The 26125-nt window shown below is 40.7% G+C and overlaps 1 protein-coding gene across 4 annotated transcripts in view; it reads right to left on the bottom strand.

Moving 5' to 3' along the window:
* The window catches only part of LOC137164615 (isoaspartyl peptidase/L-asparaginase-like), a 188993-nt gene that overhangs the window by 78510 nt on the left and 84358 nt on the right, over positions 1 to 26125 (bottom strand). For all 4 annotated transcript variants that reach the window (XM_067565516.1, XM_067565518.1, XM_067565517.1 and 1 more), the window contains exon 4: positions 23631 to 23794. In XM_067565516.1, the coding sequence (XP_067421617.1) occupies positions 23631 to 23794 (164 nt within the window). The remainder of the gene's footprint in view (positions 1 to 23630; positions 23795 to 26125) is intronic.

Raw genomic sequence — 26125 nt, 5'->3', positions numbered from 1 at the left:
CAAATTCTAAAAATCGGCTGCTGAAAGTCAACTTAAAGTAAGTCGACTTCCCTCAGCAGTGTAGACATGGCCTAAGTATATTACATCTGGGCAGTTACCTGTATCAACTAAACTTGTAATCGCCTCAAAGAATGAAATCAAGTTTATTTGACAGGACCCGTTTTCCATAAAAACCTTGTTGACTGGCCTTAAGTATATTCCTATCCTTTAATTCTTTATTAATAGAATCCAATCAGCTTTTCCATTATTTTGCCCAGAATTTATAGGCAAACGGGCCTATAGTTAGCTGAATCATCCTGTAAGAAAGTCTGAGTGGATCTTCCCTGCTCAGCCAGCTGAAAGTGGGGGCAATGTATTTGAACGGGCTCTGTATTTGCATGAGTACATCTTGGTGCTCAGCATGATTGCACTGTATCTGCATAAGCACATCTAGGTGCTGAGCATGGTGGGAAATGGTCAGGCTGGCTGATATTGGGTTACAAATCACTTTAGTCTTAATTGCAGGGGTAATTAAATGTTGTCCCCCCTATTGTATAAACAAATGGCAACAGAACTGTGCTTAGCCTCAACAAAAGAGGTGTATGGATGCCACAGACTGTAAAATCAAGAGGGAGGGACTGGGGGTCTTTTCACTGAGGTGGCACAATAGCCTTCAGGCATGGATTGACTATCTCCTCCCAGTGTTAAAATGTAGAACTAATGATTCCTCTTGGAGTCTTTTTGTTTTGTTAAAGAGCAGGGATTCTCCACTCTGCTGACAACTGGATCCATGTTTCTGATGGGAGCTTCAGGAGCAGGGACAGAGCTCCTGTGTTTGCAGAGGGGTTTCCCATGGACTGAGAGCTGAAACCACTAAAAGCTGAAACTCACAGAACTGAAATCACTGGAAACTGAAGTCACTGGGGAAACTGGGAAACCCTGAGAGACTGACAGCAGCAGAGAAGCTCTGAAGGTGATGGGAGCTAGCAATGGAGGGAGCCCAAGGGTGGCGGCAGCCAGCAGCAGCCACTGGAGGGGCCCCACAGGCAGCGGGGGCAAGCAGGGGTCGGGGCCCACAAGTGGCAGTGTAGCAGAGGAGATCAGTTAAGCCTGCGTCCAGCAGGTGGCAGAAGCCAGCAGAGGAGACTGGTTGAGCCCTACAACCAAGAGGTGGACAGTGCAACTACGAAGGTCAGTAGGGCAGGGGAAAGCAAGAAGGGAGAGGTAAAGGACATGCCTCACGCACTCTGGGGTTCTGCTCATTGTGTTTATGAATTCTTTGCACTGTCTTCCCAAAACAGTGCTGTGTTACTTTCTTCCTTTTATTAACAGGTTTACTTTCTACACTCAGACTCTGTGCTTGCGAGAGAAGTATTGCCTTTTTGGGCCACCCAGGGGATAGTGTGTGATTTCCCAGGTTACTGGGTGGGGGCTCAAGCCAGTTTAGTGTTGTATCATGGACAGGAACCCCTACATATAGAACCCGGCCCTTGCTGCTGCTGACTCTTTCTGGCAGAAGGGTTACAATCCCATTTACCTTTTATGAATATTGGCACAATATTAGTAATATTGTCTTCTGGAATTGCTTGGTATTACAAGATTTATAAAAAATTAACATCAGAGAGCCATAAATTTCCTCAGCCAACTCTTTTAAGACTCTTGGGTGCAAGTTAACGAAGTCTGCTTATTTAAAAATGTTTCTCTCTAGCGGATGTTTCACACTCTCCTTCATTACTAATGGACCAGAAAATACTTCAGCCTCATCATGATCAGCAGAACATGTTGCTTCTTTCCAAATACAGAAATATTTATTGAATACTTCTGCCTTTTCTGCATCATTATTAATACATTTACTATCTCCATCTAGTAATGGTTCTGTACCATTACTAGGATTTTTTTAAAACTCCTTTTTTATTTTCCTTAAATCCATGATTTGAAGGACTTTCTCATATCAATATTGTACATTTCATAACTTCTAATTTATATTGAAGTTTTCTCCTGTTTTCATTTGTTATATTTCTAATTACTTCTTTCACTTCACCACTGAACCAGGATGGGCTTTTAGCCAAAGTTGCTCTCTTTCTTGATTGTGGAATCATGACTTTTTGGCCATCTAATAAACCCTTCTTAAAGAACATTTTTATTAAAACTTTTCTGTCTACACTTTTCCTCCAAGTCAATTTTGTTAATAATTTTCCTCAGCTTTGAGAAATTAGCCATTTTGAAGCACCGAGTATATATATATTACTGGTTACGACTGTCCATTGTTTGCCCATATTGAATGTAATCAGGTAATGATCACTTGTCTCTAGACCAGTGGTTCTCAAATGGTGTTCTGTGGAACCCTAGGGTTCCGTGGGCTGAGTGGAAGGGTTCCGCGAAGAAGATGTACTGCGCCGCCGAATGTGAAAAAAATCTGGTGCCGCCGATCAGCTGTTCACGCACCGCCGATCAGCTGTTGGGGCCGCCGAACAGCTGCTGGCGTGCCGCCAAACAGCTGCCGGGGCCACCGAAAACGGCCCTGAAAGCGCACCGCCGAATCAAGGAAATACCGCGCCGCCAAAAAGAGGAAGATTTCCCTTGACTTTTCAGCAGACGGTATGTCATGTGTGGGCAAGGGTTCCGAGGGCATGGGATGGGCACGCAAGAGTTCCGTGGGTGGAAAGAAATTGAGAACCACTGCTCTAGACAACTATCACTTTCCACTCCAATGATTAATTGGTCATGTATTGCATGATCCAGGACCCTGAGAGACATCCTAGAGCTCCTTCTACAGAGATGCAGTTGTGCCCTGTCTCCAACAGAAGGCTGTATCTAAGAGGTACTTTCTGGCCATAAATGGATATTTTCCAAGTAGCCCAATTACGTCTCCCGGGAATAATAAAACACACTATATAGTAATATATTTGTGTTTGCACTTTCACAGGTAAATTATTCTATGCATGTTCTCTTTCTAGGATCCTGGAAGGCAGCTTAATTTCCATAATGGCTTCAAACACAGGCACCACATGAAGACAAATGGTGACAGGTCTAGAATAAGCTTTAATGAACAAAACTTTTTTTAGATAGTTATTTGGATTTTTACAAATACCGAGTTTAGTGTAACACAATTTCACATGCATTTCACTTGTGTATGTGTTTGTGTGTGTGTGTGTGTGCGTGTGTGCAGGATTCCTACAAATTATATTTCGCTTGCTATTGTTTTATACACATGATCTACAGATTACATGCGTAGTTGGTTTCTTAGGGTATGTCTACACTGCAAGTAAAAACCCGTAGCTGGCCCAGGCCAGATGGCTTAGGTTTGCAGAGGTTGGGCTAAAGGGCTGTTGGGTTGCAGAGTAGACATTCAGGATCAGGCTGGAGCCCAGGCTCTAGGACCCTCTGAGGTAAGAGGATCTAAGAGCTTGGGTTGCAGCCAGAGCCTGAATCTCTACACCACAGTTAAACAGCCCCATAGCCCAACCCCCACGAGCCCAAGTTAGCTGGCTTGGGACAGCCATGGGTATCTAACTGTACTTTAGACATTCTCTTAGAAAATATTATCCTGGAAAATCTAAAATAAAACAAAACTAAGAGCATATGATCCTCCCTTACTATGAGTGGAAAAATTAAAAGTAAATTTACTACATTTGATTGAAAACAAATGTAATGTTTTTGCAGTGACCGCCGCTTTGCGTAGGCCCAACAGTATTTATATGGAGGACTACATCACAAAGAAAGATGTTGGAAAGAGGTTAGGGGAGAAAGAATTCACACACAACATTCTGGCATCAGAGAAAACCCCATTTCTTTCTGACAGGGAGAAATCAAAAGCAAGGATTTAATATCAGTATTACTGATCCTAAATAAAAATAATTTCATTTTTGTTTGTTTTTTTCTGACAGTTATGCTCCTCTATTTCAAAATAATGCTTAAGAGAAGAGCAATTTCTAAATGACCTCACATGTTATAAAAAGTATGGACCACCTTTCATCTGGATATAAGAAAACTCTCTCAGCCTTACCTATTTTACTGCAAAATGGAGAAAATTGAAGAGATGGTAATTAGGGCCTAGTTTAGCGAAACCCATATGCACATATTTAACTTTAAGCACGTGCTTAAGTCCCATTGAAGTCCAGGCTCACAGCTAGTGGCATCTATGGTAGTTAGTCCTGGCAGGAAGAGTTAGACGCCCCTTGCTGGGGACAGAACTATTGTGCAGTGGTGGTGTGGTCTCTTTCCCCAGCAGAGGTCTTGGTCTGAGGCTACTGCCCTTTCCTTCTTAAGACATCAACCAATATTCGGTGCTGAAGGAGCTCGATTCACAGGAAAGCCCGTTGTTGTAACAAGGGTTGGGGGTTACCTTATGCAATATGTTATGAAGGGCTGATTAGGTCTCAGAATAACTGCTGTCCTTAATCAGTATTCAAAATGATGCGGGCTCCATAGGACATTGGGTATAAATTTGTTCATTACACTGAAAACATGCTAGGAGGTTCTGCGTGGGCATTGTAAGTGGGGAAAACTGATTACATCTTGGGGGTCTTGTTGCTTTCACCCCCCAAACCTTGTAATACATGTCTCCATCTTCACTGGCCCCTTTGCCTTTCAAAAAGATTATGAGATAAATTGCTATCTGAACAGTAATTAATACACCTGGAAATAATTGCTCAGGTAATTACAGGACTCCCAGCAAAAATCCATGTACTCTAAGAGCTAATGTTGATGAATTAAAATTTGGAAAAATGTTTACAGATCGTAAAATGTCCTTAGCATTGTTTACAAATCCTTACTATTTTGGGAGATACAAATAACAAAATTAGCCTCCTCATTGGTGAAAACTTAACACTGTCCTGCCTTCACCAACAGCAAAAAAACAGCCGGGTGCAGATACTAAACTGGATTTGACTGGTACTGAGGCTGCTGCTGATCTTTGCTGGAAAAGGAGTCATAGATGGCCCTAGTTTCCTGCAGATCACAAGGAATCAGTTGGTTTTGCGGGGACAGTCCTTTCAGCCTTTTCATGAGGGGACAAATTCTACCACCTCTGGCAGGTAAGTGTGAAGTCATCTTTATGGATATGTCCTTCGTCTGCCTTTTTGCCATGGGAGTGGATAATCTGGGCCATACTGAGATAATTGTATATCCAAACAGCTGATCAGTCTAGACTTGTTTAGATTAAACCTTCTGTAATTGGAAGGTTTGCAGCCTAACTATTTTAAGGCCTTTTCTCAATGCCAAAGATGAAATACTCTCAGTATACATGTACATTACTCATTTGATGGGGGATGATTTAACCTAATTATATTTACATTTGACATTACTCAGGTATTTAGAGTCTGGGCATATAGGTGGTCTTCATTAATTTTCTCTTTGAAATCCAGCAAAAAATGCTTATATGGTTCTTTATTTCTACATGTGTCTACATCTTTAAATATCTATCTGTTTTGATTATTTGAATGCCGACCCACTAAGTGCCTTTAGTCATGGACAGGAGAAATATAAACCCTCAAAATCATCCCACATCTAGTCTGTTTATTCCATTCAATTAGATATAATAACACAAAATTGGTTATGCTTGAAATCTGGGAGCAAAAAAATAAATAACTAATTAGCATAGCAATATTTTTCTTAGCTATCTACCACATATGCCTCTAAAATCTTTCATTTTAAACAGAACATTTGTGCACAGTGCACCACTGAAACTTGTCATATATGAATTATTAACTTTTGCATTTAAACACAGTTACAAAGAAAACTGCTGAGCATACTTTTTCAGCATGTGCACATCCACACGCACTGCATGCTGCCCTCCCCAAGGGATGTTATAAATGACCAGGGCTATTGCATCCCTGTTGAAGGCCACTGGCTAATCAACCCATATTAACACAGAAGATAATTGAGTTCCCCGTGTTCAGACACAGCTCCTTGCACAAACACATTACTCACAAAGGTGTCATCAATAATGAAATTTAGACAGAGGATGAAAGCCTTCAAATTAGCAGTGTGTCACTTAAGACCTCCAGCCTCCTATTTTTATAGCCTCCTTCCAGGAGGTCTTCTTACTTTCTGTAATCAGTACCAGAACTATTCACTTATTCCCTCTTACGCTTTTATCTCTCTGAAGTGAAGGTGACAATGAAACACTCTTCTGTGAGAGCCTCTTGGCAGCATTCCCACAATACCTGCTGAACTGTTTTGATCCCATTCCATATGTCCACAATTTAAGCAGCTCTACAACTCTCTCTCTCTGTGAATTGTATCATACTGCACTGCGGGCACAATCCTATGATACCTGAGTTTGGAAGTAATCTTTTCCGGCTATTTCAATTTTCACATTAAAGAGCCTGCTGCCTGAAACTTGATGATTACAGGTTTGTAAGGACAGGATCAAACAGAAGAAGATGCTAGCAGGGAGTCAAAGTGAGAACATTATTCTGCAGAGATGGCTGGTTTCCTTTAAATAAATTCAGAGTCATCTGCAGCAACATTGATCTAAGTATGGCCTTGCAGTTAAATATTACTGCAGATCCATTCCAGAAAATTTCTTATATGTAACTACATACAGGAAAATAATTTATGAGACTGTGGTTTTATCATTATCTAATTGTACCTCTGGATTATTAAGTACAGAGATTGAAGAGTTAAGAAAAGCTTTGCAATATATAAGCAGTTACATATATAATAACTTAAGCAATAAAACTATAAATTATTTTGTCTGCTGATTAAATACTATAAACATTGATTTAATACTTCCAAGAATCAATTTCTTTTCAAATGCAATTAGTTTTTATAAACAGACAATAACTGCTTTTTTTGTCTGAAATCTGTCAAGTGTTCTTAGCTCACATTACATCTTAGCTCACATTACTGGTTGTTAATACAGTAATTCTTTAGCAATGAAACACTCTGTCATGTCAGTATACTTACAAACTCGATAGTAAAGACCTGCACTATTTTGTTCATTGATTTGCTGTTCATTGAAAAAGCAATTTACTTAAAAGCACCACTGCTAATCCCACAAACATATTAAAGTTTTTGGACATACAAATATGAAATCCATTAAAATGTGATATTTGTTCTATCAAGAGGTGCCTGGCATATATTCCTTAATTCTAGAAAATATTTAAGCATGCCATTGTTAAATTCAAATATGCAACTGTTTTAGAACCAGTTCGTATCCCTGGCTTTATGGCTGTGCAGAGGGGTTGGGAATGTAAGACATCACACACCTCATATCCCTGTGTGGTCTCTCCAGTCCTTGTACCCAGGTGTGTAGCATAAATGGGTACTGTACACTTGCTACTCCACTTCTTAAGGCAACTGGGTGGGAATAGGCGTGGAGCGGGCAGAGCCTTTGCTCCAGTCCACCCACTTGTCAGATAATGCAGTTGTACTGGCACATGGCGGAAAGTAGTCTGCCACTAGTAAGGGCCAATAGTAGATTACTATCCTCTCCTTGACCCCCCCATAGCTAGAGGGCGGGGGTGCACAGAAGGAATTGTGCCTCTCCAACACCTCTTACATGGGACTGATTACAGAATCACAATCTAGACCTTAGTTACTCAGAGTCGGATTCTGACACTCTTTCTACTCTGTTCTGTTCAATAGATGTTCTTTTACTACCATCGCTACTCGAGTAATTGAGCCCTTTTCAGCAGCGCATTCAGTAACGTGACTAACTGCTGTCACTCACTGGTTCTCTTGTCCTCCCCCAGGGGAAGGTGTGTGTGCAGTGGAGAGTTTTGGTTTGGAAAAGTTTTTACACACACACACACACACACACACAGTTGTATGTTCATGCCAAAGAAGGCAAAGTCAAAGTAGTGCTCCTTGCACTTAGAGCAGCGGTGGAGGGAGTTGTGATGTTCTCAGTTCCACAGTCTTAGGCCAGCCCCAAGAAAGCTCAGTCTCTAGCAAGCTTTACCCTTATTGTAGAGAGTTTCATTGTGACAAGAGGCGAGTAGTTGACCATGTTCTTCATCCTGGAGCTATAATCATTCTTTTAGATGCCCTGGGCCTCACTGAGTGCCTTGAAGACAAGGACCAAGACTTTTTTAGCTTGATTTGGTAGTGTGTGGGAAGCCAGTCTAGGGAGTGGAGAACAGGACTGATGTATTTGCAATAACCAGTGTTGCTCAGGGGATGTGCTGAAATGTTTTGTATCATTTCAATTTTCCTAAGTGCTGAAAGGCTTAGGCATATCAAATTACTGTAGAACAGCTGTGAGGTGAAAAAGGTGTAAGTAACCGAGGCCAGGTCATCATTCACCAGAATGGGATGGTGTGTCCTGACTGACTGGAGATGGTAGAGTGTGTTATTTGAAGATGCTGCTATGTGAGAGCTTAGTGTCAGAGGAAAACAGAAGTACTCCCAAATTACAGATTGAATTGACCAGCTGTAGGTATGTATCTTCAACCAAAGGAGGCTATGCTATGGCTGTAAACTTTTCAACACGTTTTCCTCTGCCTAGTTCAGATTCAGCTTAATCACGCTGAGTAGAACCTCCTGAGTAGTCTCACCAATTTCTCAATGTCAATAAGGAAAGCCATATCTGGCCATAAGTAATTATTATGGAAAAAAATGTCACTTGACCTTAGGCAGGCATGCAAGAACTCACTCCACCTCCTGGTTCAGCCTGCACAGATCACAGTTACAGGATGGGTCTGTGGGGGGAAGCAGGCTCCATCAGGCTGCTGCTCCTCTAATAAGGGGTAGGGCAGAGCAGCCAGCAGTGGGCAGAGCTTTGTTCCAGGTTCCCCAAGGGACTGGTTGGCACAGCTGAGCTGGCATGAATGGGACAGTGTGTTGCAGTATTTACAGGGCTGCAGTAACTTACTTTCCATTAGAAGCTAGGGGGAACCAGGAGAGGAATAATCTAGCTCTGATCCACAATTCCTTCCCAGCGCTGCTCCTGCGGCAGCACAGTTACATGACGCCATATACACTGGGCTAGAATTTGGACACAGTGTGCCTCTATTACGGGAAAGTAATTAGTATTTTTTTTCTTACATAGCTTCTCCTGATGAGCATTAAATAAACAGTCGCTATATCTTTCTAGTTGTGACTTTTAGCTTTTCAGCAAAGATGACGGTCTGACTGTACAGAGAGCATTTAGTGTGCTGGCTGTCTCAACATACTCAAAGACACCATGTAGTGGTTCCTTTTACTGTAGAGTATCTTGATTTTTCAGTGCTTCTACTTTCATTAGTCACTGTAACTACAGTTGATTGTTAATGTGTAGATGCCAGTCAATAGGCGCAGATGCAGAAACAGCCAAAGCAAGGACTGATGCACGGGGGGGGAGGAGTCAAATGGGGTCCAGCCAGGGTCTCCCTTTCCCTCAGCACCCCTCTGAACCCAGAACTGTGCAGGAAAGACCCTTCCCTCTCCCCCATACACACATACTCTGGAGGAACTAGGACCCCTGTGATGTCTTCCTTCCCACCGCCATGTGGCCTTGGGGAAAAACTGCAGAGAGGAATCAGCCAGAGACTCCAGCTGGAAAGGGCAGAAGTAGCCAAAGCAGGGACCTTTGAGGGACCCCAGAGAACTTTCTACAGTTTTGACTGGACTCTCTCTGCCCTGTGCTAATTTGCTGTTTGCTCCAACCCTTCCCCTAACACCTTCCTCACAGTCTCTTTACCTCTGTCTCACTCCAAATCTGCCCTTTATCTCCATCCCCTGTCTCCCTCTCCCCTGGCCTTTTAATCCCCCTGTTCCCTTCACTTTCCTTTTGATTTAGCTTATCCCCTCCTGACTAACCTCTACCTCCCCAAAATCATGGAACTAACATTATGTTTGCTGCCATCACACTGTTCACTCGGCTTGTGTTTCAGGGCAGGTCCTGTCTATTATTCTGTGTTTGTACAGTGCCTAGCACAATGGGGCCCCATTCTTTAGTCCTTCAACAAAACTCTGATAAACATGAATAACAGTAACAATGTCTGTATTACAGACAGAGCAGATAGTTAAGGTTGCCCGCTCCCTTTCTAAGACCTTGTTTTCAGCTCTTATAACTTTATCAAACTTAAAGAGTTCAGGCTGAACATTTTTCAAAGCCAGGCTAAATTATTTTTGAACTTTTCAGAAAAAAATGGATCAGCTGTTTCTGAGATATGGGGAAATACATTGTATTCCCCATCTTAAGAAATTGGTTGTAAGAACTTTTGTAGGAGGTCCAGCACCTCCATGCTTTGGATCATGAACTTAAAATTTGGCATGATGGGGGGAGGAGGCACTTTGGCATCAGAGATGTGCCCTTTGCTGTTCCTGTGAAAAGCAGCCCAAATTTGGCCAAGTTACGATCTTTTAAAAAACTCAGTTCGTAATGCTAAGTACACACTTGTTAGTATTTGGCAGCCAAATTCGCCAAATAATCCATCTGAACAGAGCATGCTCCAGTCCCTCAAAAAAAAAAAAAAAAAACAACCAACAACCAACCAACCAAATACTATGTGATCATGTAATTAAAGACTGTACCATAATATATATGCACAATGTGGCTAAATTAAGGTTAAATGGGCAACCTTAAATCTTTCATTTCCTAACTCTTGAGTGCTTTATCTGACAACCTTTAAGTTCTTAACATAGTTTTTTTGGATGTAATAAACATATAAAATCATGTGGTTTCTCCTCATAGGAGCTTTTGAAGGAATTATTTTGGCACAAGTAATTTCACCTCACCACCAATATCAGTTATTTAAGTCATCTTGTTTAACAGGTTGAATTTTTAAATAATTTTATTATTAAAACTAGAGATTTAATCCAGTTTAAAACACTGGATTTGCTATAGCCAGGTCAAGCCTATCAAGTTCTGTATTCTACAGTTAGCAATGGTGCATTTTATATGTTTCAGCTAGACCGATAATGCACCTAACCAATTATATAATGCTTGTATTGGGAAAATATTCCTTCCTGAAGCATGAAATTTGCTTACCATTAATATAGTATTCCCAGTACTACCAATGCCAGATGTTTAAAATCATGAGTCATTGGCTTAAAAATATTATTTTTAAAAATTGATTCATTTACACTGTGGTTTTTTAACCTTCTGGGCATACCCCTTCACAATTTTCACGAGAACTAGAAACATTCTGTTTTAAAAAATGAAAATTGAGATTCTCAATTAATCACATGACTTTGGGAACTGAGACATTAAGAGAAACATCAAATATTACAAGACTTGCAATAAAAACATGAGAGTTGGCAACACTGCATGCTAGAATAAAACATATTAATTTCATTAAATGTATCCAGTCCCTTTAAAATACCAGCCCTTGTTCCAGCAGTTAAAGTTAAAGTCACCACCAATGTCCACCAGACCATATACACCAGCAGGAGATTAAGTGTATTCAGAAGTCCAATTATTTCTCTTTTGCAAATATTTCACTTTCCTTATTTATTCCCTCTCTCTTACTATTACTTAATTTTCAGTGATCTCTCCTTTCTGCTTGCTTTCACTTTCAATGGAATCTATGCATCTATTAATTTGAACCTCTCCCATTCCATTGCTTATCTGCACAACAGATTTCCTGTAGAAGAAGTATTTTGAAAGTGAGAAAGAAGAAATTAAAATCTTTTCTTAACTAGTTTGCAATTATCTGTAGCCCTGGGCCAGGGATTGTCATGTCCAGCTGTCTGGAAAGTTGAAAATTGCGTGCTTGACAATTCTGAACCTGGAAGATTTTCCACTTCGTGTGTCATGACTGGGGTTTGGGTGGTCTAGGTGTTGGAGCAGTGGCGATCAGGCATATTTATTGAAGCAGTGATGGTCAGAGGCCAAGAACAGTACATAGGTCAGAGCCAGATTCAGGAACTAGGAATCAGAGCCATGGGTGAGATCTGGGGTCAGGACTCCAAAAGCAAGCCGAGATGCTGCTTCAAGAGGGTCACAACAATTAGCAAAGGAGTCCATCTTGTTGCATGGACACTTTTTGAAACTCCTCCTTGGCTTCAGTAGGGTGCCTAAACCAGTCAGGGGCTGTGAGGAAAGCTGTCAGTTTGGCCTTCCAAGATGGTACTTCCTGTGGCATTTCTCTTCACAGCATTTACATGATAATTCACACAGCCCTATCAAGGCTGCCAGATGGCAGTGCAGTAGTGTCGGCGGTCCCACAGATCCAGATTCTAGTCCCCATAGAATCTCTCAGTTTCATTTCATTTACTAGAACTTAAAAGCATGTCTTCCTTGTTTTGTTTGAAAGAAGCAGCTGAAAATTATGTCTGATTGAAAGATACCCTTTAGGGACTGGTATAAGCTCTCTCCAAAGTGATGGCATTCTTTATTTAGGGAAGACATTAATTGCAATTTTCAAAGGCTATGGTATCAGCACTCCAGGAGAAAAATCAAATTGTCTGGCTTGTCACTGCATTGCTGACTATCCTCTTGATAAGGATCCTGTTCAGGCCAAAGGTTATATCACATGAAAGTCTGGCAACCACAATTGTCTGAGGTTCACCTTCAATTTACACAGATTTGGGAACTTGAATATATTTTCTATCAGTTGAAAGCTAGTCCCAGTTAGATTGTTGTTGATGTCAACAATCAAGTCATTTGGCAAAAGACCTTTTTTCCTTATGTAGGAAGCTATATGTTATAAATTTTGACAGTACATATTTGGGAGCTTTTCTCACCCAGAGGGATTAAAAATTTAGAGATGATAGCTACAGTATTGTAAGATCCTTGAGGCAGGGGCCATCTTTAGTTGTGTCTTATACAACACCAACCACATCATTGGATATAACAACACATATTATCAATAAAATAATGATAATTCATGGATCCACTCCTGTAAAGGACAGAAGAGAAAGTTTTAAAAGCTTTTTTAAAAATTAAAGTGTACTCAGAAAACTTTTTAAAAAATCTATTAACTCTTATTCAGACATAGGGTGAATCAGAATACATTTTCCATTTTACTTCTTCAGGGAAAAGGAAATTAATTCTTGATTCTCAGAAACAGTGGGAGGGGAATTGGCGAAGGGAAATATATTTTATAAAGATATTTGAGACAAAAAATTACAATTTTACAATAAAAACGTCTTCAAAGACCATGTTCTCTCTGTCTGAAGAACTGGAAGAGAAGATCGCTCTCTCTCATCAGGTTAACTACAAGTCAAGGCAACTCAGAATGAGTCATGCATCCTACATAAGGGATTGAATTAAAGGGAAAATCAGAGCTTTTTGTTCCAGAAGTAGATATTGAGCTTTACTGAGCCAAGGATATTCTGTATTTCCTCTACATTTTTTTTCAGAAAATGGATAAGTGAAGCAAAACTTATTCATTCTTTCCCCAGGAAGGTTGCTTAAAAATCATTTAAATGTTAAGTTAAATTGGGTTGGTAACAAAATACAATTTATTGGTATTCTGCAATGTATAGTGTGGCAGAAAGCCAGCTTCGCCCTAGTGGATCTCGCGCTTTTGCCTCTCATAGTGGGCCAGGGCGCCACCACTTACCCCGTCTCCCCGGGGGGGAATGGTCCCTCCGGCATGGTCCCGTGGGAAAGGGAGCGGGGGTAGAGACCTGGGCCAGACCTGGGCCTGTCTCTGGGTCCCATCCCAAGGGCCCTATGAATAGCAGCTATGTGCTGCTGGTGCCTTATTCACAGCTGCAATATTTTCCCCTGGGCTAATTTCCTCCCTCTGTCCTTTCAGCTCCTTGTGTCCTGCCTCCTCGCTGCCTGGGCCAAACTTCCTTACTCAGGCTCCTGTGCCTGGGGAGTAATTCAGTCCTACTTGAGCAAGTTTTCCCCCTCCTGGGCCCGGTACCTTTCTCCAAACTCCTCTCTCTGCTCCTCCGCACAACACTGTCCTCTTCTTGCTCCTCCAGACAACACGGCATTCCTCCACCTCCAGCTCGTGCCGCATCTATCTGGAGCAGGGTTTTTTAATGAGGCACCTGACTGGGCCTTAATTGGCCTCAGCTGCTCCTAATTGCCTTCTAGTAACTCTGGCTAGTTTGCAGGGAACAGAGCCCTGAGCATTCCGGGGCTTACATACCTCCCTTCTACCACCTTCTACTGCCCTCTGCCCTTGCTATATCACAATAGGCATTGTGTTTTGACATTTCACTATTTAAAATGAAACCATATTTCTGGTTGGTTCATAGAAATAACAGAATTACTATACATCTGGCTTATACTCTGCATTGCTGTTGAGTTTAGTCTCTTCAGTGACCTAAAGATAGTGAGGATTATGGTGGTAGCCATAAAGAGGTGAAATTCTCCATTGTCATCAAAATGGAATCTCTTTTATATCAGCATTTATTACAATATTTATGTCTGCAATTTATTTGCAGATGCAGAGTTGAAACAAGAAAAGTGAAAGTGTCATATTTCACCCAGGTCTGCTTGAGGTCAAAGACCTGCAAGAGCAGATCTTACCCAGAAAAAAATTATTGGGTGAATTCCCTTGGAGCACATGGGTAAGATGCTCATCATGATGTTACTGTGTAAAGAGTTGTGGTCTCTAAATATTAAATTTGTCCACAGATTATTTAAATCTGGCCAGATGTGCAGGTTAAACTGTCCAAGAAGGCCTCAAGTGGGAAATTCTTTCTTCAGTCTCAGCGAGTCTAGCAGGAAGAAGTTATCTCAAATTAGATAGATGCAAGAAGGTCGTGATTACACCTACTTCAACACCTGATGAGTTTGACCACCATGCAGACCTAACCTATAATGCTGTTTGATATTGGATTTGGCCTTCTCCTGGTTTCCATGAGGGTCTAATTTAGTCCTTTACTTTTTTTTTTTTTTTTGGTCTTGTTTTTGGTATCTAATTTTAGTTTAAGCAATTTCTGGAGTGCTTTATCAGTTCAATATTGCTTTTTAGATTTCTTCTTTAAAATGATATAAATTAGAATTATGATGATTAACTATAATAGGATAAACTGAGGGATTTTATATGTGTTTATAGGGGTTATAGATGTTTATGTCCTGTGATGGGAGGAGTGAGGGGGCATGTGTTTTACCTAGTGTTAACTAGTAGGCTTTCATTTAAAAAAGGTTGGGAACCACCATTCCAAGGGACCACATCTGCTCAGGAAGGAGGTGATGAAGATGAAAGTCTCCTGATTCCAACTGTTTGAAGAAGGCACAAAAAGCTGAAATAACTGAATTGAGTATTATGGTCATGTCTTGCTTTTCCATTCTCCAATAGAGAGGATTCAAAGGCTGTGATAATATTAACAAGATCAGCAGCTTAGCACAACAGCAATAAGAAAAGGCAGAATCTGGGGCTGGGTAATGGTGGTAGTTGCAGCTTATTAGGACCTTGGGGAGGAAGTATAATTTGATCCAACATATTTGTTTCCTACTGGTTCAACGTGCATGTCACTCCATCATGCAGGAGGTAAAGAAAGCTCAAACCCATAGCATGATGGATCTGATGTGTAGATATTAGGTAAATATGCTGTGAGATGTGTTGATCTACAAGTAACATTATTATTATAACACATATTATAACATTATTATTATAACACATTTTTATTGTGGTCCACCACTACAGCTATCCTAGCAGGTCCCCTTGATCATGTATCACTCAGGACAGAGCTGCCACTTTGTAAATGTTGGAAAAATGGAAACCTGCTTGTAATACTATTACTTGAGGATTTTTTTCTAGATTATTTCCCCTTCAGTTACCATTACTCGTAAAATAAAAACATTCAAGAAAAACCAGGATTTTCTTCCCTCACCTAATAGAAAACACACTTTAGCCATCCCTCTTCACCAGAGGTGATACAATTTTTTGTACAAAATGTTTTGTTTTTAGTTTCTCTGAAAAATGCAGATTCAGGTGGACCAAAACGTTTTGCTAATTAATGTCAACTTCACTGAATTTTTTTGGTAAAAAACCAAACAACTATGAAAAAGTCAAAATGTTTTTGACCAAAATGAAACATTTTGACAATTCCAAACTTTTCATATTGAATTTTACTTCAATTTTCTTTATTAAAAGATAAAATATCCCAGAAATTTAAATAAATTTTGTTTCAAAGTGAACAAAACATTCAGTTTGACTCCAAACAATTGTTTTCCCTCTTTTTTGTTCAGCCACTGAACCGAAAAATTGACTATTCACTGTTCTATATTCACTGTGCTATATGTGTGCAGTATTAGAAAGCTGATCTGGTAGTTAAAGCACAGGAGTGGGACTTAGGAAACCTGGGTTGTACTCCTACTTCTACCATAGGCTACCTTTGTGAACCTGAGCAGGTATTGAAGGCAAAAGTGAAGTAAATTGAAGTTGCAGGCACTCAACACCACTGACTCAATCCACATCTAGTTAGGTGTCTAAATATAAGTTTAGGTAGCCAAAAACTTTAGGCCCTGAACCTACAAAGACATGTCCATGTGCTTAACTTTACTCAAGTACTTAACTCACTCAAGTAGTCTCACTGAAGTCAATGGGATTACTCACATGTGTAAAATTAAGCATGTGTGTAAATCTTTGCAGGATAAAGGTCTTAGGTCTTACTTTTATGTGTCTCAATTTCATCAACTGTAAAATGAAGGTGATAATATCTACCTAACTCAGAGTAGTGAAGCTTAATTCATCTATTTTTTAAGTGATCTGAGATCCTCAGAAGAAAGGTACTAAGTGGTGTAACTACAAAGTATTACATCACCATATACATTATCTTTTCAATATATATGAATTTCAATTCTGAAAATTCCACAAGGGGTTATATTTCTCTGTAGGAACCTAAATACCTTTGGAAATTTGGCCCTAAATCACTGTTGAAAATGGAACTTAGGATCCTAAGTCAGTAAGACCTGGATGCATACAAAGAATTAGGTGTTGTGACACTGAGAGTCAGCACCTAACATTTAGATTTTAGGAATGTCACTGTGATTCAAAAAGCCTGGGTTAGGTGCCTATGCACCTATACAATGATTGGGGAGAGATAGGCGTCTTTAAACTGCGATTTACAAAACCCAACAGACTAGGCAGGTAGCCACTTAAACTAGCCAATGGGAGATGCTGATGACAGAGGGAGTGTGCTAAGCCCCACCCCTCTGCGACGAAGAGGAGACATTATTAATGTTTTCTCGGAATACTGTGCGTGTGCCTTAGTTTCCCCACGTGTTACTCATGTATTTCAGTGATGGGACCAGGGTGTGTGATCATTGCAGAGATCACTAGAGGGCAGGTGCACCTTCCTCTAGCAGCACGTACATAGACAATGGCACTGGTGTGAGAGGCCCTGAGGAGTGACCCACTCCACCCATTCCTGTCTGGCTTCACCCTGAGTGGTTCCAGGGCACCATTCCTGTGGGACTCTGTTACACCATCTCACAAAAGTAGCGCCTATCTTTGCTTGCAATTCTGAGCTGTGAATCCTCTCCTGGAGTTAGGTGCCTATGCTATTTTAGCAAGAAGCTGGGGGTGAGCGAAGGAGGAGATGCTCCTTCACTCCTTTTATACCAGTGGTTGGGGTACTCACCTGGGATGTGGGAGACCCCCAGTTCAAGTCCCTCCTCAACCTGAACGGGAGATGGGGTTTGAACAGTTATTTGACACCTTTCAGGTGAGTGCCCTACCCATTGTGCTACGGGATAGGTTGATGTGGGGTTCTGTCAGTCTGTGCTGTTGAAGCTACAGCACTCTGGATTAAATACTTCAAGAGTCATCTGGGTCAGAGAGAAAAAGAGAGAGATTCAGAGTACCAGCATGAGAATGACTCTATGGCCTCCTTGTTAGGGCACTCACCCAGGATATGGGAGACTCAGGATCCACTTCCAATGGCTCTTTAACTATTTACCCACCATGCAACAGCCTCACATCAAACTATTCTATAGCCTAGTGGTTCCCAGGAGAGGAAGCAGATCCCTGTTCAAATCAAATGGGGACTTGAACAGGGAATCCCCAAAATCCCAAGTGAGTATCCCAAACCACTGGGCTAAATGTTATGAGGGATCTCCTCCTCCCAACCCCCAGCTGTACTTTGTGAACTTGCCTGGTAAGAATACTCAGAGGGCACCCACCAGATCAGGCCCTGCACATGACTTAAGTGGCCGAATGCTCATTTTCCCTTGGTTTATGAATCACACTGCTCTTATGCAGGAAATAGGTGTCTGGATGCATAGATGGAAGCAGCAATGCTCTTGCTCAGAAACAGAAACATAGGTACCTAGGAAACTTTCACTGCAAAAATTTAGGTGCTGAGTGAGTTTAGGTGCCTGAAGGGTTCAGCAAGAGTTTTGTGTGTGACAGTCATCCCAAAACTGGGATGTAGGCACTGAAAACAGAGACTTAGATATCTAACTCCTTTGTGTATCCAGGCCTTAAGGACTTTTAAAATTTTACACAAAAACATTAATTAAGTTATGTTGAGAATCTGGGCCATTGTCTTCCTACTATTTCTAGGGTAACCTCTCTGCTGTGGTAACCCACAGACACTTTGTCAAATCACTAGGCTGTGAAGTCTGTGGGCAGGTCTACGCTACCGTTTATGTTGATATAACTTATGTCACTCCCTTACACTGACCTAAGTGCTCTTGTGGAGGTGACGTTCTTATGCTGATGGGAGAACTTTCTCCCATCGGCATAGAGTGTCTTCACCAGACACACTACAGCGGCTCAGCTGCATCAGGGTAGCTGCCCCGAAGTAGCACTTCTAGTGTAGATTAGCACTATGAAAATAATACAGTGCAGTTCCATGCATTTTATTTTCTATTCCAAAACTCAAGAGAAACAAAAACATACGGTCGATGTGTTAAATCAGATTAGTAATTATCTGAAATTTTTATCTGTACTAATTAGATAACATGTATTTTCTTATGTTTCCTGGGCAATGGAGGCTGGTGAGACCCAAAAGTGAAAAAGCAAAGTGACATATTAAGACATGCTTAGCAACAGTATATAATATATAGGATTGGAGGAAATCAATTTTTAATTTTTTTTATAATTTCTACAGATGACATCAATGTTTATTTTTAAGTATTTTTTAAATTTTCATTTATTTAAGTGTTCAGAGATGCACACAATTATGGGTGGGAAGACAATGAGAGGATCAGACAGTAGACACTGAGATTCAAAAGGTTAAAGCTTAATTCTATTTAAAACACAAATTATCAACGTCATAGATCAAATAACAAAAGTTAATAGTCTTAGACTCTAATAAAATTGCAAGCAGCATTTTCCTTACTTTTTCCTGCCTATAATTTCAATTATAATCTCAGAAATTGACAAGATCTTGAATAAAGATATGAAGCTCATGGCAGACTATCGTAGTTGATGGTGCCTGCAGCCCAGCTTTTCTAAGACAGTTTCTAGTGTATTCCAACTGCATAAGACAAGCACAAGCCATGAGTTAAACATTTTCCTCAATGGCCGGTGCCTGCAGTATGATCCAAACCTGGTTTATCTTGGTTTGATATTGAATAGGTCATTAACCTACATCAGCCACTTGAGAAAGGTAGCAGCCAAAAGCCGCACCCAGAACACCCTGCTCAGAACACTGGCCGGTTCAACCTGGGGTGCAAGCACCCAGATGCTTAGAACATCAGCCCTTGGTCTCTGCTATTCAACAGCAGAGAACTCTGCTCCTGTCTGGTGTCGCTCGTCAATGAACAGCTTAACAAATCTATGCATATTGTTACCGGGACTTTACAGACAACTCCACTGCCATGGCTACCAGTACTTAGTAACATAGCCCCACCCTATATTCACTGTGAGAAGGCTTCTGTCACACTGCTGGCCAAGACCTCTTCAACCATGCACCAGCTTGCCTGTCTTCTAGGGGCCCTTGATTGTCATTTATGCCACCACACGACATGACGGTGAAATCTGTTTGGCGCAGTCGTTAATCACTCTCTCGTCACTGACCCAACAATCTATCCACCAGGTTTTGATGTGGAATGGCACCTGTGGTCATCTCTGAACCAGTTTCAAACAGGACAGGGCAACTGTACAGTCACTCTCTTTAAATGTGGTTTTTCTAATGACCCGTGATGCAGCTGCAGTCAACTTCAGACTACGTCAAATATCATTGTTGAGTGCCTATTAACTTATTTTGATGGTGGGCTACCGGCTCTCCTCTTAGCTGATGATGTCATCAAATAACTAGCCACATTGCACATATGCTGATGATGATCTTTGATGGAAATAATTTTTCATCGGTTTGTGTGTCTATGTTGAAATGAACATTGAGTGACACTTACTAATAAAAATCTAATCCTTCCAAGCCTAAGTATACAGCAGCAGGAAATTATCACATTGAATCTGACTCAGGAAAGGGTAAATAATGCTTACTCTACTTCTTCTGAGGCATGCTGTAATGCGGTGTACCTGGCCCTTCAAGATCCACTGCTGCAGGCCTTGCAGTCCAACCACACACTGCCCCAGAAAGGAGCAGCAAAGAAGGATCCTCCAGTGCTCCCTAAAAAGGCTGCACACTAGCACTCAGAGTGCAGCAGGTTCAGATAAAAGGAGTTGCAGAGCATAAGCAGGTCAGTTCCTTGCTGTAAAGAGAGAAGTAAAGAAGGGTGCTCCTTGCAGGAACTCAAGAAGAGAAGCAGAAGAATGCTGCCTCTCAGGGAGATGCATTACCTACACTGATGGGAGATGCATCATAGGTAATGTCTACATTGAAGCGCTAGAGTAGTGTAACTGTGCTGCTGTAACATTTTAAGTGTCGAAAGCCCTTAGTCCCTCCTTATTACATGATATGGAAAGGAGCAAAATCTTAGAAGATGGGAGGGAGCTAGGTAGAGGGAAAGAAAGATATTTCCTCTTGTTATTGCTGCCTCAAGCCTAGAGGCCCCCAACAGAGATCAGGGCCCCACTGTACTAGGTGCTATATACACACATAGTAAAAGATGGTCACTGCCCAGAAGATGTACATAGACAAGACAGACAAATGGTGGAGGGAAGAGAGGCAAAACACTTTGCCTAAGTTTACAAAGTAGGTCAGTGGCAGAGCTAAGACCAGACCTACTGTCTTCTGACTGCTAGTCCAGTATCCTGTTCATTAGACCACTTTGCTTCTCTAGTCTACTGTGATGGAGAACATGGTACTTAAAAACCACATGAAAATATCTGGCCAATTTAATACTTCTTGAATCAGCATTAGATCTGCTTTTGCACTCTGAATGGTCAGATGAATGCAGGAATTGGATGTCTGCCAATACTGGGAGCTGGCTATTCTACCACTGTTGAGGGAAGGAGGTGAGGTGAGCTCAGCAATAAAGTATGTGGGCTACCTATGGATTCTTGGTCTCCACTGCTTTTTTCAAGTCTGCAGATGATGCTGCATTAGTGCCTAAGGGCTTGTCTACACTTACCTCAGAGATTCAGCAGCAGTCGACCGGAGTTACGCAAACTCTGCAAAAAACTTGCATAACTCCCGTTGACTTCTGTGCTTCTGTTCTGTGCACCGTCTTCACTGCACTGCACCAATGGGAACCACATTCCCATCAACACAGCGCTATGCCACTTGAGAAGGTGGTCTTAATACATTGATTTCTGGATTGACTAAGCGGGTCTTCACTGACCGTTCAGTCGATCCAGATAAGTCGATCTGATGGCGGCAAATTTGCTGCCGTCAGTGAAGACATAGCCTAATTCACCTGATGAATTGCAGATGATAATGAATATGTTCTCTGATGCATGTATCAAGTTCGGAATGGTAATTAGTATTAAGAAAATGGTTGTCATGTCACAGGGCACTAACATCCTACCTAAAGTCTCCATTGGTAACGAAGTCCTGGACAACGTGGATCACTTCTGCTAACTTGGCTCAACTTTAACCCAATCACTTAGCTTTGATACAGAACTTGAAGCAAGAATCGTCAAAGCCTCTGTCACCTTTGGCAAACTTATTTCATGTGTCAGATGAACAACAAGCTGCTAACCCTGAATACAAAGGTGTCTGTTTATTAGGCTTGTGTCTTCAGTATCCTTTACAGCTGTGTAAATTGGGTCAAATACTCCAAGCAGAAGCAGAGACTGAACACCTTCCACATTCGCTGTCTCAGAAAAATCCTTGGAGAACACTTGGGGCCAATGGATCACTAACCACGAGATCCTTGAGAAAACCAGCCTACAGTCTATGCAGACTATGATGGACACTTGCAGGCTTGGACACATGGAGTTCATGCCTCAAGATTGTGTGCAGAAGATTGTGCTCTATGGCCAACTCAAGAACTACCCTCAACAGAGAGAAAAGCCGAAGCTCCAATACAGTGACAATGTCAAGCATGGTCTCAAGAAATTCAGCATTCCCATTGACAACTGGGAGAGCCTGGCCCACAACTGTTCAGTCTGGAAAAGCCAGGTAAAGCTGGTGTGGTCATCATGAAGGGACATCAGAGCCCAGGCTGAGGCTTGTAGGTGAGCCAGGAAGCAGAATGTGCTCCAACTGCCGTCTGGCGAGTAGACCTGTAGCCACTGTGGGAAGGTCTGCCACTTGCATATGGGGTTCTTCTCCCACATTACTGCCAAGCATCACTGACTGACTGACTTTCTTATGTTTCCTTTCATGTGTCAAGATGTTGGATGGCCATACAATATATATATTGTAGACTGTTGACTATAAAGATTATAAAATAGACGGTTGGCCACGTGCAAATCCTAGTAACAATGATTACCATACCACCACACTAGGTTCTTTATTTTAAATGTTTGCTTAGACTAAAAAATAGATTTAACATATTAAAGGCCAGTGCAGATAAATACATAGATGCTTCTTCTTTTTTTAAAAAAGAGCATTAATTGAAAAAGACAGCTTAGACAGAATAATTCTGTTTTTCTCATTATAAAATGTTAATCTCTGGTTTCATTCGATCATATTCAGCTGTATTAGTTACATAAAGATGTTGAACTCTCAGTTAACTGATCTTAATGAGTCAGATTTCTATCAGGGAAATATTGAATTAAAACATGATTAATGACCATTGCAACATTATCACAAATATATTGATACAGTCCTGTAATTTTGTCTGTGAGTCCTGAAATTAGCAACTTCCTTTTACTAAATAACATATGAATCCCCCTTAACTAGTTAATACCAGGAGACAAATATGACATGCCAACCACTGCCAACACCACTGTTGCTAAAAAGTTATTTCCACTTTCGCTAATTTGTCTTATGATATTCCTGCAAAAGATGAGTCTCCTTAGTCCCACAAAGATGAAGTGCTTGTCCATAGGCCTGCCATCCCAGGCTGGATGCATCTGCAATTAGTACATTTTGATCGGGTGGCATTTGGATGTTCAGTCTTAAACAAAGATTATCCCTGGCTGCCTCAAGACAGAGAACTCCTAAAATCAGCCATTACCAAGATGTGATTTCATAATCTCTCTCTTTGTTCCACGGGTACTTCAAGGTTCAATGTTCACCTCGTTTGGAGACATGCTATGTGAATTATGAAAAATAGTGCAGCCATCAAACCTAGTACGCACAATGTGGTTCAAGATCTAGCCCTAACTAGACCAATACAAAATTACTTTTTAAGAAATCACTAGGTAACAGACTTTTTTCAGTCTTCCTGTGTTTTGCTAAACCAAGAAATATACAAAATCAAATATGATGTGACAATTTATGCTACATTTTCCTTTCATTTTGTCAAGACACATACTAGTATTTGCAGCTTCATTCAAAAGGCATAAATCCAATTTAGCGTTTGTGTCAGCCAAATCAGTAACGTATCCATAATTGCTACTTACAATTCTGTGTTAAAAAGTGATTTGACTGTCTGCTTGTATTTGCGGTATTGCTCCCACTCAGCTTTGGCATGGACTGTTACTAACTCTTCCACAGGCACCCGAGGTATGCCTAGCTTCTCAGCAAACTGGTTAGCACCTGTTCCAGTAAGCATCACATGAGGTGTCTAAAAAAATCAGAGAGAGAAACAAAATAGTAAAAATAACCTTTTTATACATCAACACTCTCAACCTCTGGCTATATAAACACATTATTATATTTAAAGACTCTATTCCTTTAGTACTCAGAGGCCCTAATTAAAAACACAATCCCATTCTGATAGGCATTATGTAAACACACTTGAAGAGACCATCATACAAAGAATTTATAATCTAATCACGGTTTCAAAAGATTCTTAGGACAATGTTTTGAAAGCTTCCTCAGGAATTTGGGCTTCCAGATTCCAGTGAAATTAACGGGAACAGAGCATCTAAATTTTTTAGTTTTGAAAATCTCAGCCTTAAGGATTTAATTTCAGTCTAATTTGTTTTGGGGCTTACAAGAAGGCAAATTTCCTCTGATGATAAAGAAACAATTACTTTGGTCCAATACGCTATTTCTCCCTTTTCTCATTTGAATCTGTGTTGAATTTTTACCATTTCTGTCCTTTTAAAATTTTTCTTTCTCTTCATTTTTGTTTCTTCTCTCACTCTTTTCTTTTTTCTTTTCCTTAAATTCAGGCTCAGCACGATAAGTCGCCTGGTATTAATTACTACTCTCATTATTAAATTGTGCTTTACTTGCAGCAGTTCTAAGAACAAAATATACCTGATTCCTATTTTGAGGTTGTGTACAGTGCTTGAGGTTGTATACAGAGTACAATAGGCAGCAGTTATAAAACCTTTTTTTTAAAATGTGGAAGGAAATCCTGTCTCCTTTTATCGAACTGGCATTATCCTACTCATTTGCACAGGGGTAACGGAGCAAAATTTGGGGATCCTGCCCAGAGGGTCCACATACCAGGTGAAACACAGATCCAATCTCTGTGGTGACTCTCTCCAGGTTCTATATATCAGGGACATGAGCAAGCGAACTGGAAGGGCACAGATATGGGGATTTATTCTTATTAATTAGACTGTAGTCATTCTCAGAATGCACTAGGTATTTTCCAAACACAGAGAAAAGATAGACGCTGCCCCTATGGGGCAAGCAGTAGCCATTACAGTCATAGGCCTGCAGCAGTAGCCACAGAGTGACTCCCCTTTTCTCTCTGACCTGAGGAAAAAGGGAAGATTTGAACCTGAAGCAGGAGTAGGAAGGATCTGGACCATTATTTGAGTGAGTTAGGTCAGAAGAGACAAACAAAAAGAAACAAGTTGCAATGTGCAGCAGTGATGACAGTGCACCTTTCATAACTGCAGCACATACTTCATATATGTAGTAATATTTTGGGGGTTGGAATCAGTATCATTACCCTACGGTGAAAAAATACATAGTGAGATATTTGTGCCTTTCCATCACTGACATCCTTTGCTTGGATTTGAACACAATTCATAAAAATTCTGTGTTTGTACAGCTAGTTCCTGTACCAGGGGGAAATCTTTTTTTTTTCATTTCAATTCATACTTTATGATGTCATTTCACTTGTCTTTTATTTTCATATTTTTTTCATAAGGGATAATTCACAAGAATGTCCTTGCTATTTTGTGACAGACAGACTGATTCATTTTTGTTGGAGAAGAAAAAGCATAAAAGTAGTCTGTCATTTTTGGATAGAGAACCAGTGCTACTAACAAGTCCAATATTTGGACAGGTTTTTGAAAGTCCTTTATATGATTGCAACATAAAAGAACAGTACTTTGGATCCACTGCACAAGACAGCAGTAATTTCTTCCACAGGAGTATGGTCCAATAGCGTTAACATTATATTTGTTTAAACTGATTGTATCCTGAATATTTAGAGTACATCACGTCTAGGTGATACCAACACACAAAAGTTCCACTTCCCATGACAAAGCAACCAATATGTTGCCATGTACACCATCCACTGCAGATAGAACTGGAACCTCTGGTCTATGTGAATGTGGGTGGAATCAGCTAGACACAGATTAACTCTACACAATACCATGTAAAAATCACTGTCTTAAAACTAAAAAAAGCATCAGAATGTGAAGCTCATCTAGACACTATTTGCATTGAAAATACTATATACATGATGGAAAATCTGGCTCCATGTTTGCACTGATGTACCTGCACTGAAATCAACAGTTGTACTAATGTAGTAGGGAACAGAATTTGGCCCATGGAAAATGCTGATGAATACTGTATTTTTACTGTGCTGTATTGGAATGTATTACTATTGTAAGCCTCAATTTTTTCCAAAACATATGAAAGCGGGCAGGATGGAATTGTCATCCTAGGGGGCAGGGAATTGTGTGAAGGAGAGATGGACTTGTGGCAGTTATTCCCAATTGCTGAACATAAATGTGGTTTTTATGTCAAAAGCATTTAGATCATA

The sequence above is a fragment of the Emydura macquarii genome, unplaced genomic scaffold (assembly GCF_026122565.2).
Source record: "Emydura macquarii macquarii isolate MOO-44397 ecotype Brisbane River unplaced genomic scaffold, CSIRO-AGI_Emac_v2 contig_2680, whole genome shotgun sequence".
NCBI lineage: Eukaryota > Metazoa > Chordata > Testudines > Chelidae > Emydura > Emydura macquarii.
The sequence above is the reverse complement of the archived record's forward strand: the minus strand, read 5'-3'. Positions and strand labels throughout refer to the sequence as shown.